This window comes from Heloderma suspectum, chromosome 6 (genome assembly GCF_057233095.1).
Source record: "Heloderma suspectum isolate Gila_16-S chromosome 6, 16-S_ref, whole genome shotgun sequence".
Taxonomy (NCBI): Eukaryota; Metazoa; Chordata; class Lepidosauria; order Squamata; family Helodermatidae; genus Heloderma; species Heloderma suspectum.
Window position 1 is genome coordinate 11,643,874 of NC_139463.1, and position 17,526 is coordinate 11,661,399.

Genomic DNA, 17,526 nt, shown 5'->3' on the forward strand with positions numbered 1-17,526 from the left:
GAAGCAACAAGAAGCTGCTGCTTTTCCCCCGAATCTTCCTTGTTTGGACCATCCCCCCCCCAAGCCTTGGGTTCTGCTTGCTGTTTATCTGCTGTGATATTTTCCCATAAGCTTGTTGCTTGCCTCCATCTTGCTTCTTTGTTGCCTGTCAAACCATGTTTGTTTGCCAGCTTTTGTATCCTGAAACAAATCTAGTTTTGCTTCCACCCTAGATATGACCCTTCTAAGATTTACCTACTTAGCTCTCAACCCAGTCCGCCTAGATAGAACAAGGATGACACAATTTATGCATATTTGTCATGGCACATTAAAAAAAAAGGATAGCTACACTGGTCCACGGGGTGGGGGTGGGGATCCTAAATCCACAGTTGGACATTACCTTTGTTAAGACTAACCAAAATGCCACAAAAGTTTGTGCAAGCTTTTGAGTTCTCCAGAACTCTTCACCAGGCTAGGTGGTTCATCAACTCGCCTTTATGTTTTCAGAAATGTGGGTTTGCCATTGCTTCTTTGTCGCAGAATGCTAAGTATAATCTGATACCTAAATACCCACCATGAGTAATACAGTAAGAGAGCAATCCTATGGCCGCTAGACAGCAGCTAGATGGCCATAGGATATGGTGTTTTCCGGGAACTGACCTCAGAGCCTGTGCTCCAAGGTTGGTTCCCATGCTCAAAGGTCAGTTCCCAAAGAACCGACCTCCCCCCCCACTTCACACTGCCTCAGAGGCAGCGTGGAACATCCCCGTCCTCTGTGCTCATAAGAGGAGCATGGAGTAGCTGGAAAGGGGCGTGGCTGCGGGCGTTCTGGGGCGGGGAGGATGGAAATGCCTGTACAACTCATCTAAGGTGTCATACAGCAGCCTCCTTTCCCACTCTGTGCTCCCACAGCTCGATAGCTGCAATTGGCTGTCTAGCCGAAAAAGCAGGGCAGGAGAAGCGTGGAGAGAACAATCCCCTCCGTGCTTCTCCTGCCCTGCTTTGGATAGGTGGTCACCTCCAAGTTTTGAGGCAGCCCCCTAGCTAGATAGGACTGCGCCCTAAGGGCACAATATTATGCATGTTTAGACACACACACACAAACTTCCACAGGGCTTACAACTTCCAGCATTCCCCAGCCAGCTTCTGATCTAATTGTTGGACTTTTCTCTTCTTCCCCTATTCCCCCCATTTTTCTTACCACTTAGCCTGATGAAAAGTTCTGGAGAACTTGAATTCTAGCACAATCTTTTCTGGCATTTAAGTTGGTCTCAGTAAAGTACTACCCAACTATGGATTTTGGATATTTGTTGTGGGTCTCTATTCATCATTCATGCCATATCTCCAAGGATAACACATGGTTCTAAATGATATATTGCCGAAATCAGAAAGGTACAGAAAACCAGACTGGATGGAAACAACAGTACAAACATGAGAGCAATAATGTTTCCTTTTTGTCCTCCATCAATATGGAAATGTTGATCATTAGCACTTAAACATTATTCATCCCAAGTTAGCCACAGATGAGTAGGACACAGGGTTTGGCATTTGTTTGTCAGAATAACCATGCTGCCATCTCCTCTTTTGTGGCTCTAACAACACATCATTTTACCTTTGATGGCAAAAGGAACATTCAATTTCTTTGCAATTTGTACTCCCCTGAGAGCCAGTCTGAAACACTAATAACCACTTCCTTCTTTTCCACAGCTTCGTTTTGACAATGAGGAGGAGAAAATCATCTAAATTACACATTTCTTCAAAATGGCTAGTGGCCAGCTGGGTAGCCACCAGACCCCATTAAAATGGCAGCAATTTCCATGTCAATTGGAATGTGTCTCTAAAACTCCTATGATTCGCATTAATGATCACTGAAGGAAGACCATCATACAGTCAAATCTGTGTGGTGGGTCTGTCTGCTAAATTTGCAGTTTTCAAGAGCATCATTATTGCAAAAAATGCATCCAGAGATGGTTGCTTTTCATCTGTTCCCATGAGACAGTACTACAAATTAAACAAAGGTCCTTGATATGGCTTGGCTACAGTTGACCAAAGGCAAAACTACTCATTTACTTGACCTTCCTGACCCCAGTGCCAGTGTAGTGTGGTGTAGTGGTTAAAGAGTTGGATTATGAGTGGAGAGACCCAGGTTGAAATTCCCACTCAGGAATGAAGCCCACTGGGTGATGTTGGGCCACTCACTGTCTCTCAGTCTAACCAACCTCACAGGATTGTCATGAGGTTAAAGGGGGGAGAACCATACATTGCTTCAAGCTCACTGGAGAAAAAGGTCGGTTATACATATTTTTTTTAAAAAAACAAAATGGTGGCCAACATGTGACTGTAAACCTTTGGTTCTTCTCTACTGCAGAAATATATTGTTAGAAGATGATTTATGTGGGAGAAGCAATGGACAGTTGGAGAGGTGTTTAACCCTTCTGAAACCTGCTACTTCCCCCCCTGCAACCAGCAGAGACTCCCCTCCCCCGCAATTTGATGCAGTAGACCTTTATTTCAAGTTTGCAACCCCAAGCTTTTAGGGGCTGGCAGGGGGAAGTTTGCAGGAGGAAATGGAAATGGCAAGCCAGGAAGAGCGAAAGGGTTAGCATAATTTGGCTTACAGGCTGTTGAGTTACTAAGGTTATATCCCCATCTCACTGGCAGGCCCAAAGGCCATCAACAGTACAGCTAGCCTACTGGGCAATCATCTGATGGCACTTACTGAAAATTTGCCAGCACCACATGTCTGAGGGGTGATGGTGCCCATTTCAGGGCAGTGATACCCTCCAGGGCAGGGTATGCAGTCTCTGGTGGATTTTGCTCCTTGCTCTGAAGAATATGTTCCCCTGTATAAGGAGAGAGCAGAAGATGAAGGATTGTTTACCATTTAAATCAGTGGAGGGGAAACAATGCATTAATACTATCTGGTTGTGTAAGGGGACTCTCTGTTTATTGCTTTCATGGGCTTTCTGTTCTCTCTTTCCCCCATCTCTGTGGGGTTGCCTAGTTTCCTTCATTAACCCCACACTGAGCTCTGCAATTATTGCAATTCAGAAAGTTGTGAAGCAACTAGCAACCAGGATTCCTTGGAGGGGGGGAGAAAGGGGCATGAAAATGGAGTTTGTACCAGAGACATACTCTAAAGGAAACTATCTAAGAAATAAGAACATAAGACGAGCCGTGCTGGATCAGACCAAGGGTCCATCTAGTCAAGCATTTTGTTCACACAGTGGCCAAACCGCTGCCCAGAGGGCACTCATGTCCTATTTGTAAGTCCCCTCTTGCTTGTGTTCTCCCAGCAACTTATATAAACAGGCTGACTGGCTCCGATACTGGAGGTAGCATAAAGCCATTGTGACTAGTAGCCATCACAATGTATCCTTATTATCCATGAATTTGGCTAATCCTCTTTTAAAGCCATCCAAATTGGTGGCCATCACTATGTCATGCAGTAGCAAATTCCACAGTTTAACTCTATGCAGTGTGAAGAAGTTCTTCCTTTTATCTGTCCTGAATCTCCCACCAATCAGCTTCATGGGATAACTTCATTGGGTTCTGGGTTCTAGCATTATGCCAGAGGGAGAAAATAACTTACTTTCCACTTTCTTCACACCATGCATAATTTTGTACACCTCTATCATATTTCCTCTTAATCACTTATTTTTCTAAGCTAAACAGGCCCAGACATTGTAACCTGTCCTCATGATGGAGTTGCTCCCTTCCCTTGATCATTTTAGTTGCTCCTTTCTGCACTTTTTCTAACTCTACGATATCATTTTTTAGTTGTGGTGACCAGAACTGTACAGAGTATTTTAAGTGTAGTCACACCATAGATTTGTATACAGGCACATTTATTTCTGATTCCTTTCTTAATTACACCTAACACAAAATTTGTAGGGATGTACGGAAGTCACTTACCTTTTCGAAGGGTGACATTCGCGGTGGGGCTACGGCGGCCACCGTTTGCGTTCCCTTTTTTTTTGCCGTGATAGGCTATGTAAATATTTACATAGCTTATTACGGCAAAAGAGATGGGCGCAAATGGAGGCCACTACGCCATTTGCACCCCTCTCTTTTGCCGTAATAGGCTACGTAAATATTTACATAGCCTATCATGGCCAAAAAAAAGGGGAACGCAAATGGCAGCCGCTGTAGCCGCCGCCATTTGCGTTCCCTTTTTGTTGTTGTTGCTGTGATTGGCTACGTAAATACTTACGCAGCCTATCACGGCTTCTGCAAGGACGCAAATGGCATCCCTGCGTTAGCCGTGATAGGCTAAGTAAGTATTTACGTAGCCTACCACAGCTATAATGAAGAAGCTATAATGAAGAAGGCAGCAGGTAGGTGTCCCATTTCGCGTGCCTTTCACGGGGTGGGGGGGCGGGCAGAGCTTTGTTCCACCATGGATTTCGGGGGGCCGAATGCACTGGCATTTGGCCTCACCGAGATCCGTGGCAGAATTCTCTGACATCTCTAAGGATTTGCCTTTTTCACAGCAGTCACTCACTGGGTTGACGTTTTCATTGAGCTGTCCACCACAGCTTTAAGATTTCTTTCTTTGTCAGTCACCACTAGCTCAGGTCTCATCAGTGTATATATGAAGTTGAGATTTTCCCACCAATATACATCACTTTACACTGGCTTACATTGAACTGCATTTGCCATTTTGATGCCTGTTCTCTCAGTTTGGAGAGATCCTTTTGGAGCTCTTTGTGATCCCTTTTCCCAGAAATTCACCGATATGTAGCTCCTCATAGCAGGGTGGGACCATACACCATAGCTTCCCAAACATAATGGTGAATCCAGTGTTAGAATCTACTGTCATGATTCATGTTATACTATCCAAGTTTAATGTCACAGTGTGACGTTTTTGACTCACGGTGGGCAGAGAGCTGGCTTGGCGGTTCCTTCCGGGCAGTAGGCTCCACTGGGGCAAGCAATGCAATCATCCATTTTACCATTTCCAAGCCTGGTGCTATAGGTTCCAGCTGGGCAAGGGAACTGTGTGCTTGTCTGAGTACCTTTTTCAAAGAGACAAAGGGGACAGAATGAACCCAACCGTAGTCATAGGCAAAAGAATAAAGACATACTCTTCCCAGCCTTGAATGGAGTAGACAAGAAGGCTAGTTCATAAACAGAAACAGATGATGATCATCAATCATATTTATGTCACCTGTCTTCCATGGAAATTAAGGCAGCATGCATTGAGTTCCTAAGTGGCCTCCCATCCAGGCACTGACCAGACCCAATCCTGCTTAGCTTCAGCAAGCTAGCTACATCAAGTGTCCCCAGGCCAGGCCTCAAGATTATTATTTCCACAGTATTAGATATGCTACTGGGAAATACAGTTAGGGCCTGCAACAAAATGTACCTGTTCAGGGTTGTGCCTGGTAGCCATGCCCTTTTCCAGGATACTCTATCCCCCCGCCCCAATAGACACTGAGTATACTCAGTTCTCATTGGGATGTTTTGGATTCCCCACCTTTGGGATTTTTTTCCCTAAAGGTTCCCCCCGCCCCTAATTCTGCAGATCTTGGGCTTCCCCCAACCCCACTGATACTTCCCCTCTTGTGTGTGGATGGTGCTGTTTACACAAGGATCAGCACTTGGAGAATGAGTTTGCTGTTAGTAAATAGGATAACAGAGAGGTGCATACTGATAAAGGAAGAAGGTAGGAAATCCCAGGTTCAATTTCAGTCACAGGGTGTCACAATTCCCTTGGGCCCCTCTTTCCTTAAGCACTCACACACACACACACACACAATGAGAGGCTTCAGTCTCACGCCTTTAATTCATTATTCACAGGTTCATTACAGATGCAAACCTTTGAAGACTCTCTGGCTACAAAGGAATGCCTCCAGGGGATTCAAATGGGATCACCGAAAGTTGCCCATAGTTTGAAAGGGAGGCTATCTGCTTGGCTAACTTAGGGAGGGAGGCCCCACCCCTTGTGTGATGATTCCCTGCGTAGCTTCTCATGCATCGCTAACCAGTTCGACCGTCTGAGCTCTGCCCCTGATGTTTCCCTCTTAGCTCTGAGCTGCGGCTTCACATCTCTTAGGTCACAGTCCTTGAGCCCCTCCTCCTCTTGCTTGCTGCTTCTCACAGAGGGGGATAAGGAGGAAGCTTCATGCCTGGCCATCTGGGAGTTGGTAACCTGAGAAGCACGCCTACCCATATCTGAACTGGCCTGTGAAAATGCCTCCCCCAGTTCTGGCTGCTCCTCTTCTGAATCTGAACTTCTATCTCCCTGCATTCAGAACCAATCCTGACACAGGGTCAGCATCAAGGGTAGGCATGGTGGGAAACCTGCCAAGGGTCCAGACCAGGCAGGAGCCCATTGCTTAGTGCCCCATGGAGTTGCTCCTCCTCTTGACAATTGCAGTCTGCTTGTTCACCTGCCTCTCGCTCTGGCCAAGACAATGGTGGTGGTGGTGTGAAGGAGGAGTAGGGATTTCCATCGCTGGGAAATCCAGTTCTTTTTTTTGGCTCAAAGGAGTTCCATGCCATGTATGACTTGCTTTGCATCTGTGAGCTAAGCTGTGGGCTGTTCCCCAAACTCCAGGAACTTTTTTGTAATTTTTTGGGGGGATGATTCCACAATCTGTGCAAATTACTGCCAAATTTGGGCAAATTACAGCCAAATTTGCACAAATTATGCACGTTTGCCTGTACTTTGAGTAACTTTCACAAATTTGGCCATGATCAGCGTGAATTGCTAAGAAATTTGCTCAAATTGCAGAACTCTCTCCCCAATGAGTAAAATTCTCAGAAAATCTGTGAACTGGCCCGACTCACTGAAGATTGAGTTGAGCATTGCAGCAGGAACTGAAAAAAGTTGGGGAGAGGGGGGCTGAGCCTAGGAAAACTCATTGAACTCCACCCCCGAATGGATTTCTCCAACATCCCTAAGGAGGAGTGGGAGATGCCCCTGCCTACTTGCTCACTGGTTCTCTCCCTGTCAAGCAAGCCACTGGTAGCAATGAGAAGAAACAGGATAAGGAGCAATAGCAGCTGGTGGCAATGGGTGAGAAGGTAGATTCACCAATGGAGGGAGCCCATTAAGGGTGTGTTGCCCAAGGACCCTCAAAAACCTGGAGCTGGCTCTGCAGTTCTTGGGCAGCTGGCTAGGAAGGCCCCAGCCTGAGATCTTGAGAGCTGCTGCCACTTAGCAAGTCAATCCTGGGATAGATATCTCAATCAAAAATCTGATTCACTATAAGGCATCTCCTTATATTAAGACTTCCAGAAACTGCATCACAGCATATTGCTTTGCTCCTTACTAGGGATGTACGAAAGTCACTTACCTTTTTGGGGTGACATTTGTGGTGGGGGGCAGGTGTTCCGTCCCTCCCCCCGAAAATCTGTCGGTCCGGCTCCGCTCTGCGGAGATTCCGCAGAGCCACCAGCTGGGGCCGCCTGCAGCTGGACATCCAGCCGCTGGGCAGCCTGCAGGGATGCAAATGGTTGCTGCTGTAGCCGCCGTTTGCATCCCTGTATTTGCCGTGATAGGCGTCGTAAATATTTATGTAGCCTATCACGGCAAGCAAAAACAACAACAACAGCGGACGCAAATAGCGGCAGCTACGGCGGCCGCCATTTGCGTTCCCTTTTTTTCGCCGTTTTAGCCTACGTAAATATTTACGTAGGCTATTATGGTGAAAAAAAAGGGGAACACAAATAGCGCCCACTATGCCATTTGTGTTCCCCTTTCCCCCCCCCTCCATAATAGCCTACATAAATATTTACGTAAGCTAAAACGGCAAAAAAAGGGAACGCAAATGACGGCCGCTGTAGCCACCACCATTTGTGTCCGCTGTTTTGTTTTGCTTGCCATGGTAGGCTATGTAAATACTTACGTAGCCTATCATGGCCTCCGCAGGGACACAAATGGCATCCCTGTGTTAGCTGTGATAGGCTACGTAATTATTTACGTAGCCTATCCCGGCTATGATGAGGAAGCAAATGGCGGCCGCAGACATGGCCTCCATTCGCAAGTCAGTGCGGAAGGCAGCAGGTAAGTGCTTTGTTTCGCGCGTCTTTCGTGGGTTGGGGGGGTGGGGGCTTCGTTCTGCCATGGATTTCGGGGGCCTGAATGCACTGGCATTCGGCCTCACTGAGATCCATGGTGGAATTCTCTGACATCCCTACTCCTTACTCATTTCCTGTTATGGCTTTTCTTGAAAATCAAGACATTCAGCTAGACACAACATTGGTCTGATACAGTGAGACAGCTCTTGTGTCCTTATGGGTATATTAACTGAAGCAGCAGGCTAGAATTCTGGAAGACGTTTTGAATCATGATGGTTCATGCCAGATAAACCTAGTCTTCATTTCCATGTGCATTTGAAACTCTGTGGGTGAAAAATGGCATCCGCAGGTTTCTTGGGCTTTTGTTCTTGAGAATCCTGATCTCCATGAACTCATGACCTCCCAGGGCCCCTGATCTTGCCAAGTCCTGCCCTGATCCTGACTTAAGAGGTTGAAAAAAATACACTGGAAGAACTCCAATAGCGAACAATGCATGGGAAATGAGCTCAGCCTAGTTGCCTTCTCCTTACCCTCTGGGCAGAAATGGCCTGCACTGCAACTTCCCGAAGGGGCCTGAGCACCCGCCATGCAAAACCATCCTGCTGGACACAGCACACACTCCTTTTCTGCCGCTAGTCCTGTCCTGTTGCTCCATGTGCCAGGAGCACACCTGTACTCCATCGGGTGCTTGGTGCCTGGTGGGCAGTAGTGACCAGCTGGGCATGGGGCAGGTGGTTTCTGCTTCCCCCCTGAACCTGTGAATGCAATGATGGACAGTCAGCATTGAAGCCCAGCCTAGACAGGAAATCAAGCAGAACTTTGCACAAATGGCCTCTTGATATTCTCCTCTCTGTAGGTAGAGAAATTGGGGGGACCATTTCACCAAATTTCCCCATGGGGAAGAGAAATTCTCCAGCAGTTTCTAAGGGGTGGGGTTCATCATTAGCAGTCAGACTATCACAGTTCCTTCTGTTTTTCCTAAGTTTCTTCTCCCCTTGTTGTTTGGCAGCCTGGCTACCATTCTGCATCCTCCACAATGCCCCAGCATTTCCTAGGGTGTTTTGGACGGGAAAAGGTGGCTGCCACACAAAAGATAAAAACATATTGTGGAGAATATCCATAGAAAATGCTGTGATGTGGCATTCTTTTCCTAAGGGTGTGAGAAAGAGAACATTCTCAGAAAAGTTCTCAGAAAAAAAAATGTCTTCTGAGAAATTTTGTCTCAGCCTTACAATCAAGGGCATGTCATGTTCAGCAGGCAGAGGTGAAGTTGAGATCCAAAGGAAAAGTTAGTGAAAGACCAGGGTAGCTGGTGGTTGAAACAGGGGGCCAGGGGAGAAGAACTAGGCAAAGCCATGTTGGGACTCATATTGCCACCTTCTGCTGAGTCAGAAATTTGTCCCATTTAGTCCTGTTTTGTCTCTTCTGAGGGCCTAACTGTATGTCACATTAAATGCATAGTGTTGTCTGTAGGTTTAAAAAATTAACAGTAGGTGTGTGCCCCACTTGATTTGCATTTGGATTAGGGATGTATGGAAAATTTGTTTCAGTTCAGTTTTGACCAGGATTATACCCAGTTCACACACCTCCTGAACCAACACAACCTCAGACACCATCTGCAGTCAAAGTCCATACATTTCCAAGCTTGCAGTGTGATTTGTGGACCCCCTCCCCAAAAAAGTGTTCAACAGCAGGCATACATTTTAAAAATGTCTACATTTCAAAATGTGTCCATTTCAAAAATGTGCACAAATACACCGTAATCCTGGGAGAAAAATGAGTACATTTAAAAAATGCATACATTTCAAAATACCATGCAAAATGAGCGCATTTCAAAAGGTGTACATTTCAAAAATGTGGATGTGTGCATTTGGAAAAATACACATGGAAATACATGGAGATTTTGATGCAAAACAAAAAACAAAAACAAACAAACACAAACAAAGCTCACAATCTGATACAGATTTGAGTTGGAACAAGCTTCCAGGTGGAATTCAGAGAACATTGGTGAGCCTGAGTTTTGTTGATTCACACATCCCTTATTGGCACCAGAGTGTACAAGGCATGGAGGTCTAACCCTTCCCTCCCCAGCTGTTCTCCTCACACGCTGTGGTGCTGATGCAAATTGCCCCCCACGCATATTATCACTTTATTTTTTTTTAACAATGCAGACAACGCTGCACTCTATGCATTCAGTGAAACGTGTACTTGGGCCCTGACTTGCACCAGCATTCCAAGATCTCAGACAGAAAAAAGCCTTTCTCAGGTTTTCTGTCTGATATTATTTCACTGGAGATGTCGAGGACTAAACTTGGGGTCTTCTGCATGCAAAACATGTGCTCTGTTGCTGAGCTATCGACCCTTCCCATAAAGGTTCAGCCACCCAATCTCCCTGGGGATAGCCTGTCTAGGATTTGAACCTGGGACCTCTCGCAACCCGAGATAGAAGCATATTCCTAGATGAACAAGCCAGCAGGCCAGCCTATTTATTTAGAAAAGTTTGTACCCACCATTCTAAGACATCCACAGCGGGCCTGGTATCAAAGGTCAGCATCGTTGGGCACCTGCTAGGGCAACACCCCAGCAGGGGGGGCACCGCTGACTCCAGAGCCCCCTGCTTCCGCTCCTGCTCCTCTTCCTTCCTGTTGCTGCCTGTTCCCCTGCACTCTCCAAGCATGCAAATGGCGACAAATGCAAATAGAAGGAACAGCAGCCTCCATTCGCTTTGCCACCTTCTTCTGGGCAGTAGTATGGACTGGGCTTGAAGTGGGGCAAGCAAATGGGAGGTGGAGACAATAGTAAGGAGGTGGACTCCACAGGGACCCTCGCTTATGGCATCTTGCCCAAGTCACGCTCCAGTCTGGAGCTGACCTGACACTATCTTCTTCAGTTGTTGCTGACTGTTGCCGTTCCTTTAGGGGGCCTCCTTTAAACAACTATTCATCAAGCCCTAGCAGTTACAATGGAAATACGGATGGCTAGGGATATATGAGAAGTTTGTTTCAGTTCACTTTTGACCAGAGTTCACCCAGTTTGCATCTCCCAGACCTGAACGTGGGCCTGAACACAATGCACGTTCAAATTCCGTACATTTCCAAGCTTGCGATGCGATTTGTACAGCAAAAAAAAAAGCATTCAAAAAATGCAGACATTTGAAAAATGTGCATGATCAAATGAGTATATCTGAAAAATGTGCACCAACACTCTTTAATCAATGGGAGAAAAATGTGTCCATTTCAAAAATGTGTGCATTTCAAAATTGATGCATATATTTGGAAAAGTGTGCTCAGAAGTATGCAAGATTTTTCATGCAAAACCATAACAATAATACTTGCAATGTGATATAGACACTTGTACAGAATGAGCTTCAAGGTGGAATTTGGAGATCATTGATGCATTCAAGTTTTGCTGATGTGCATATCCTGATTGATTCTGAGATGGGAGGGCTGCAGAATCAGGGCCACTGTGAAACATCTGGCAAGTGGACAGAATGGGGCTGAGTACATCTCTTCCTAATGCCGCCACTCCTGGCAATACTCTCATTCATCAGCCCAGGTTTGCTTCTTGGATGGCAACTGATGCTTGCTCAGCTTATCAACATTTTGCTTACCAAAATGCTTATCAACGTTTTGTATATAACTAAGTATGGAGCAACATACCTTTTGTACAGACAAATCTCTCTGGGCAGGTTTCACACTGTGTTTTATCGAAGAGGCCAGAGTGGTTGCCGAATGTCCCTGGAGGGCAAGCATTGCTGGGGGCGTGAGGACTGGATGAACCAACTGGGCAAACATATCTGAGAATGAAGCAATACTCAGGTCATAACACTTAGGCCTCTTGAAACAAGAGAGATGGCTTCCCAGTGCTCAAGCCTCTGTACTCTCCCAGTAGGAACACCTGCTCCTCAGCATCTCCATTGCTATTGTTGTGTGGGATAACGGGTTTGTCAGAGAAGCCATTGTATGACATCACTAGTGATGGGTGACACAACTCCTACTTCCCATCTATCCGCATCATTTTGTGGCCATGTGAAAGTTTCATTTATTTCTTTATTTAAAGTATTTTCATTTGCTTTTTAGGGTGACACCCTCACCAAGCGATGTACAAAAACCAGAGCAGCATTAGCCAAATGTACGGAGTATAATGAGCAGCTGTTCTGAAATTGCAAAGCTAATTGCAACCTCAGTTGAAGGTGGCATTGAAATGGGAGATCCCTAAGGCTCACCTGGACACCTGGAGAGAAGGGGCAAGTCATTAGGAAGGGAATCCCACCTTGTGGCCACCACCAAGAAGGCCACATCTCTTGTGCCCACCGGCCTGACCGATCTTAATGGTAGACACATGAGAAGTGACCCCTGAGGCTGACCTTAACGCTCAGACAGAACTGTATTTTAAGAGGTTGAGCATGTGGAATTTGCTGCCAAAAGATGATGGGCTGGCCACTAGAAAATTTTTTGGAGGAGGAGGGAGGTCTTATCAATAGCTGCTACCCATGATGGCTATATATGGAACATTCAACCTCAGAGATGATTGTTTGCTGGGGAGAAACAGCAGGGGAAGGCTAACGCTTTCAACTCCCACTAGAAGTCTTCTCAGAGGCATCCAGTTGGCCACTCTGGGAAAGAGGATGTTAGACTAAAAGGACTTTATCCTGCAGGGGACTGTTTTGATGTATTTATACCATTTATTGTGATACTCCAGTCAGGGAGCACTTCATCAACATTCTTTTTCTTTTTAAATACTGAGATCAGAAAGGCTACCCCCTTCCCCTGTGGCAATGAACCCTTTGCTTTTAAACATGTCTTTTATTCACTTATGCTTGTGCACTTACTCACTCCAGTTCATGTGTCTTGATTAGGGATGCTGGAGAAATCTGTTCAGGGTGTGTGTGTGTGTGTGTGTGTGTGTAGAGATCAACAAGCTTTCCTTGGTTCAGACCCCTGGACTTCAGTCTGTTTTCTGCTGTAGAGCCTAACTTGGTCTGCAGCAAGTTGGGCCCATCTGTGTATTTTCCTTATTTTTTAATTTGCACAAATTATGGCTGGCTTTTGCACAAACATGCACAAACTTCAGCCATGATTTGCACAGATCTCCATTTGTGCAAATTATGGCTGAACATATACACAAAAATACACAAAATGTTCCTGGAGTTCAGGGAAAAAGAGCCACTGCTTGGCCCGCAAATGCAAACTCAGTTGGACATGCCACGGAACTCGACTGACCCCCAAAAGAAACAGATTTCCCAGTGGCAGACATCCCTAGTCTTGATAGACATCCTTTACATGAGCAAGAAGGTGCTATTGCACTCTTGTCCTGCTTGTGGGTTCCCTGTGAGCAGCTGGTTGCTGGTCACTGTGTGAACAGTATGCTGGACTAGATGGAGCCTTGGTCTCATCCAGCATGGGTCTTCTTATGTTCTTATGATTAGGAAAAAGCTACCCACCCCTGAAGAAAGTTAACCCCATGCCTCCTCATTCACCACCTAGGGACAGAGTCAGCAATGCATGTTTATATATGATGTGTCATTTAGCCATAGCACAATGTGTAGGGAAGCAGAAATACTTTTGCAGATGAAGAGTTCCCCTTTCTAAAGCAGCCTTCCCCAATCTGGTGCCCTTCTGATGTGTTGGATTGTAACTCCCATCATTCTGAACCAGTATGGCTGGTAATGATGGGAGTTGTAGTCCAACACAGAAGAAGTGCACCAGATTGGGGAAGGCTCTTCTAAGGTGTGCCCTTTTAGTCCTATTTCTGGCACACTACAGTCTCTACTTCCCTTGTGCCCTGAATTTGCTCCTTAGGCTTCCCTGAAAGATGGCAGCTTCAAGGAGAGATATAAAGGAGGCTGGACAGCCAAAACTTACCCTGGCATGCATTCTGAGTCTGGCTTGGCCAAGCCAGCTTGGGTGCAAGCTCTCCCGGCAAGGCATGTTCTACAGTCTGTAGATTCATCTTGTCCCTGAAGTGGATTGTAGGTCCCCGAGGGGCATGGATTTGGGTAACTTGTTCCATTAGGGCAGAAATATCCTGCAGGGCACTTCAGGCACTGTTTGATTCCTGGATGAGGAGGGTAGAAAAAAATAAAAGTATCACATGGCTGGGGCATGCTGGAGGTTGTAGGACTGTTTTTCTGTCTAATCATGCATAGGATGTCAGCCTTAGCCGCTTTATGTTCACAAAGCACTTGGATGCATTTTCAAGGTAACGAAGTTGATGACAGAAAGCAAAGGGGAGTCTCGTTGGCTTTTGTTGGGGCATGAGGAGACTGGGTGTGGCCTGTTGGGAGAACTTGCAGGCCAGACTGAGAGGCCTGTTGGGCCAAAGGTGGCCTATAGCCTGGAGGTTCCCCACTGTCGCTGTAGACAATACTGGGTTAGATGGACCAGTGCTCTGACATCATGCAGTTTTGTATGCACACCAGCCTTGTGCCTGACTGGAAGAGTGCATTCAGCCAATTTTTAGGAGTTTCTCTATTCACACTTCTGAAAATGTGGGTAGGGAAAGGTAATGACTGCTGTGGATGGGGTATGGCCACAGTCAGAGTGTTTGCTTGGGAAGCAAAAGTCCCAAGCTACAATCCTTGGCATCTCCAGTTAAAAGGGTCAAGTAGCAGATGATGGCAAAGTCCTCTGCCAGTCAAGGCAGAGTCGGGTAGATGGACAAAGAGTTCAACTTAGTATAAGGTGGTTTTCGGTGTTCTTAAATGTGATGAAGAGTCCAGAATCCAGGGCCAGCAGGTGGTGCTATTGGACTAGCCGAGCTTTAATATTATCAGTCTGGTTTTATTTGGTGTTTTTAAAATTAAAAATCTTGGAAGGGATAAAAAGCAGTAGGGATTGTTCACAGCTGATCATATGACAAAGAGAAACATTAAACCGCGAATAAAAATATCAGCCTATGAACATGCATGGGTGCAGGTTCACCATGAACTCTTTTAAATGTAGTTAAGCAAGAGCACCTGTGGCCGGGTCTTTGAATAGCCGGGGCTCTATTGCAAAAAGCTGAGTCCACATTTGTATTCTGAATGGAGAACGCTGAATAGGTTTCACAGACTGGTGATAGACTCAGCGCAAACACTGGCATACCTGCATGAATGACAAACATCCCAAATGTGCGGCAGGGCTTGGGAACTGTGGACCTTAAACAACGGAGCTGCCTCATTGTGGGCATAGAAAGGGGGGCACCATTGAGATGAGAAGGGGGAGAAAATAAATGATGCCTGGTTGGAGCTAATCTCACCAGCCACATATTCTCATAGCACATTTCCATCTGGCAGGGGAAGCACACACAAACACTAAAAACAATGCACAAAACTTTTGCATCGTGAACTTAAGAACATAAGAAGAGCCATGCTGGATCAGAAACAGGGTCCATCTGGTCCAGCATTCTGTTCATACAGTGACCAACCAGCTGTCGACCAGGAACCCACAAGTAGGGCATGAATGCAACAGCACCCTCCCACCCATGTTCCCCAGCAACTGGTGTAAATAGGCTCACTGACTCTGATATTGGAGGTAGCACATAGCCATCAAGAAGACTAGTAACCATTGATAGCCTTTTCCTCCAGCAATTTGTCCAACTCCCTTTTAAAGGCATCCAAAATTGGTGGCCATCACTACATCCTGTGGTAGCAAATTCCCTAGTTTAACTATGTGCTGTGTGAAGAGGACTTTCTTTTATCTGTCCTGAATCTCCCACCAATTGGCTTCATAGGATGCCCCCACTGGGTTCTAATATTTTGAGAGAGGGAGAAAAATGTCTCTCTATCCACATTCTCCACACCATGCATAATTTTGTACACCTCTATCATGTCTCCCCTTGCCCTCCTTTTTTCCAAGCTAAACAATCCCAGCTGTTGTAACCTTCTTTCATAGGGGAGATGCTCCAGCCTCTTGATAATTTTAGTTGCACTTTTCTGCACTTTTTCCAACTCTACAATATCTTTTTTTAGGTGTGGTGTCCAGAACTGTACACATTATTCCAAGTGTGGTCACACCATTGATTTGTATAGGGGCAGTATGATATTGGCCATTTTATTCTCAATTCCTTTTCTAATTATGCGTAACATGGAGTTCGCCTTTTTTATAATGGCCTCATGCTGGGCTGACATCTTCATTGAGCTGTTCACCCAAGATCTCTTTCCTGGTTGGTCACCAACATCTGCAGCACCTCTGAGAGAGAGAAAGCTTGGCAAAAGAAAGGAGGTATCTACCCCACAGATGGGTTTAATGGCCATTCTCTCTCCCTAGGGAACTGTAGTTCTGGAAGAGAAACCAGAGATCCATAACAGATTCTCAGCACCCTCCTCTCAAAGCACAACTCCCTCTAGGGGAAGCTCAAAGTGCCTTTCAGAATCTGGTGCTCTCCAGGGGTTTTCAAATACAGGTCCTATCAGCCCCAGCCAGCTGTTGGCCAATGGCCAGGGACTAGGTTGCAGTCCAACAAAATCTGGAGGACACAATGTTGTGGAAGCCTGTCTTAAGCCAATGCAAGTTTGCAGTATAGATCTGTCCTTATGCAGCACAGTAGGACCTGCCACAAAAACCAAACAAACATCCACCCCGCAAATATAAATCTGCTAAACCGTCTGGAACTGGCCAGAATGTGGTAACGTAAGAAGCTGCCTTACACCAAACCAACCCTGATTGGTCTATCTAGCTTGATATTGATTACCCTCACTGACAACAACTCTGCATGGTCGCAGGGTAGAGAAAGGTGTTTTCCATCTCTTGCCACTTTATCCTTTTAACTGTAAATGCCCAGGATTAAAGTATAAGAATACAAATCATAACAACAGAAGAAGCTGCTTTATACTGATTCAGACCATTGGTCCATCTAGCCCAGGATTGTCAACACTGACCAGGGTTTCAGGCAGGAGTTTTCCCAGCAGTACCTGGAGATGCCAGGAATCGAACCTGGGTCCTTCTGCACACAAAACATATGCTCTACAGCTAAGGGCCAGCTGTACCTGCATGTGCTCTAACCACAGAGCTAAAACTCTCCCATGTATGCTGTTCTGAGTTCCTTATTTTAGCAAAGTCAGGGGGATCTGTTCTGCCCTGGACATCCTTTTGGTTTTCATGCTTGTAGCAAAAAGCGGAAAGAATGCAACATCTTTAGCTTCCCATGTAACAGAAGAACAAAGGCACATAGGCCATGTTATATTAGTTTTGCTTGTGATAGAGATATATGGTGCACCCTCTTTCCATTTCTGTAGCTCAGCCTTCCCCAATCTGGTGCCCTCGAGATATGTTGGACTACAACTCACAGCATCCCCAGCCAGCATCAATGGGAATTGTTGTTCAACACATCTGGAGGGCACCAGATCAGGGAAGGCAGGGCTAGCTTTATGACAGCCATTTGCACCTGGGAAGGTTGCCTTCTCTAGAGCTACCCAAGGAGCAGAGGGGTCAGCGTTGAGCCCTAGACAGCCAGCCAGGCAGTGAGGTGACATGTAGGTCCTCCTCCCTGGCAGCGACCCAAGATGGATGAAGTCCTGAGACCATAGGAAGGTTAATC

The 17,526-nt window shown here is 46.0% G+C and overlaps 1 protein-coding gene across 1 annotated transcript in view; it reads right to left on the reverse strand.

The window, feature by feature from the left end:
- Positions 1-17,526, reverse strand: part of LOC146340470 (uncharacterized) — a 191,822-nt gene that overhangs the window by 137,251 nt on the left and 37,045 nt on the right. Inside the window, 5 exon segments of the mRNA XM_084807236.1 lie at positions 2,699-2,822; positions 4,856-4,997; positions 8,538-8,762; positions 11,667-11,803; positions 13,872-14,064. Coding sequence (XP_084663362.1) covers positions 2,699-2,822; positions 4,856-4,997; positions 8,538-8,762; positions 11,667-11,803; positions 13,872-14,064 — 821 coding nt within the window.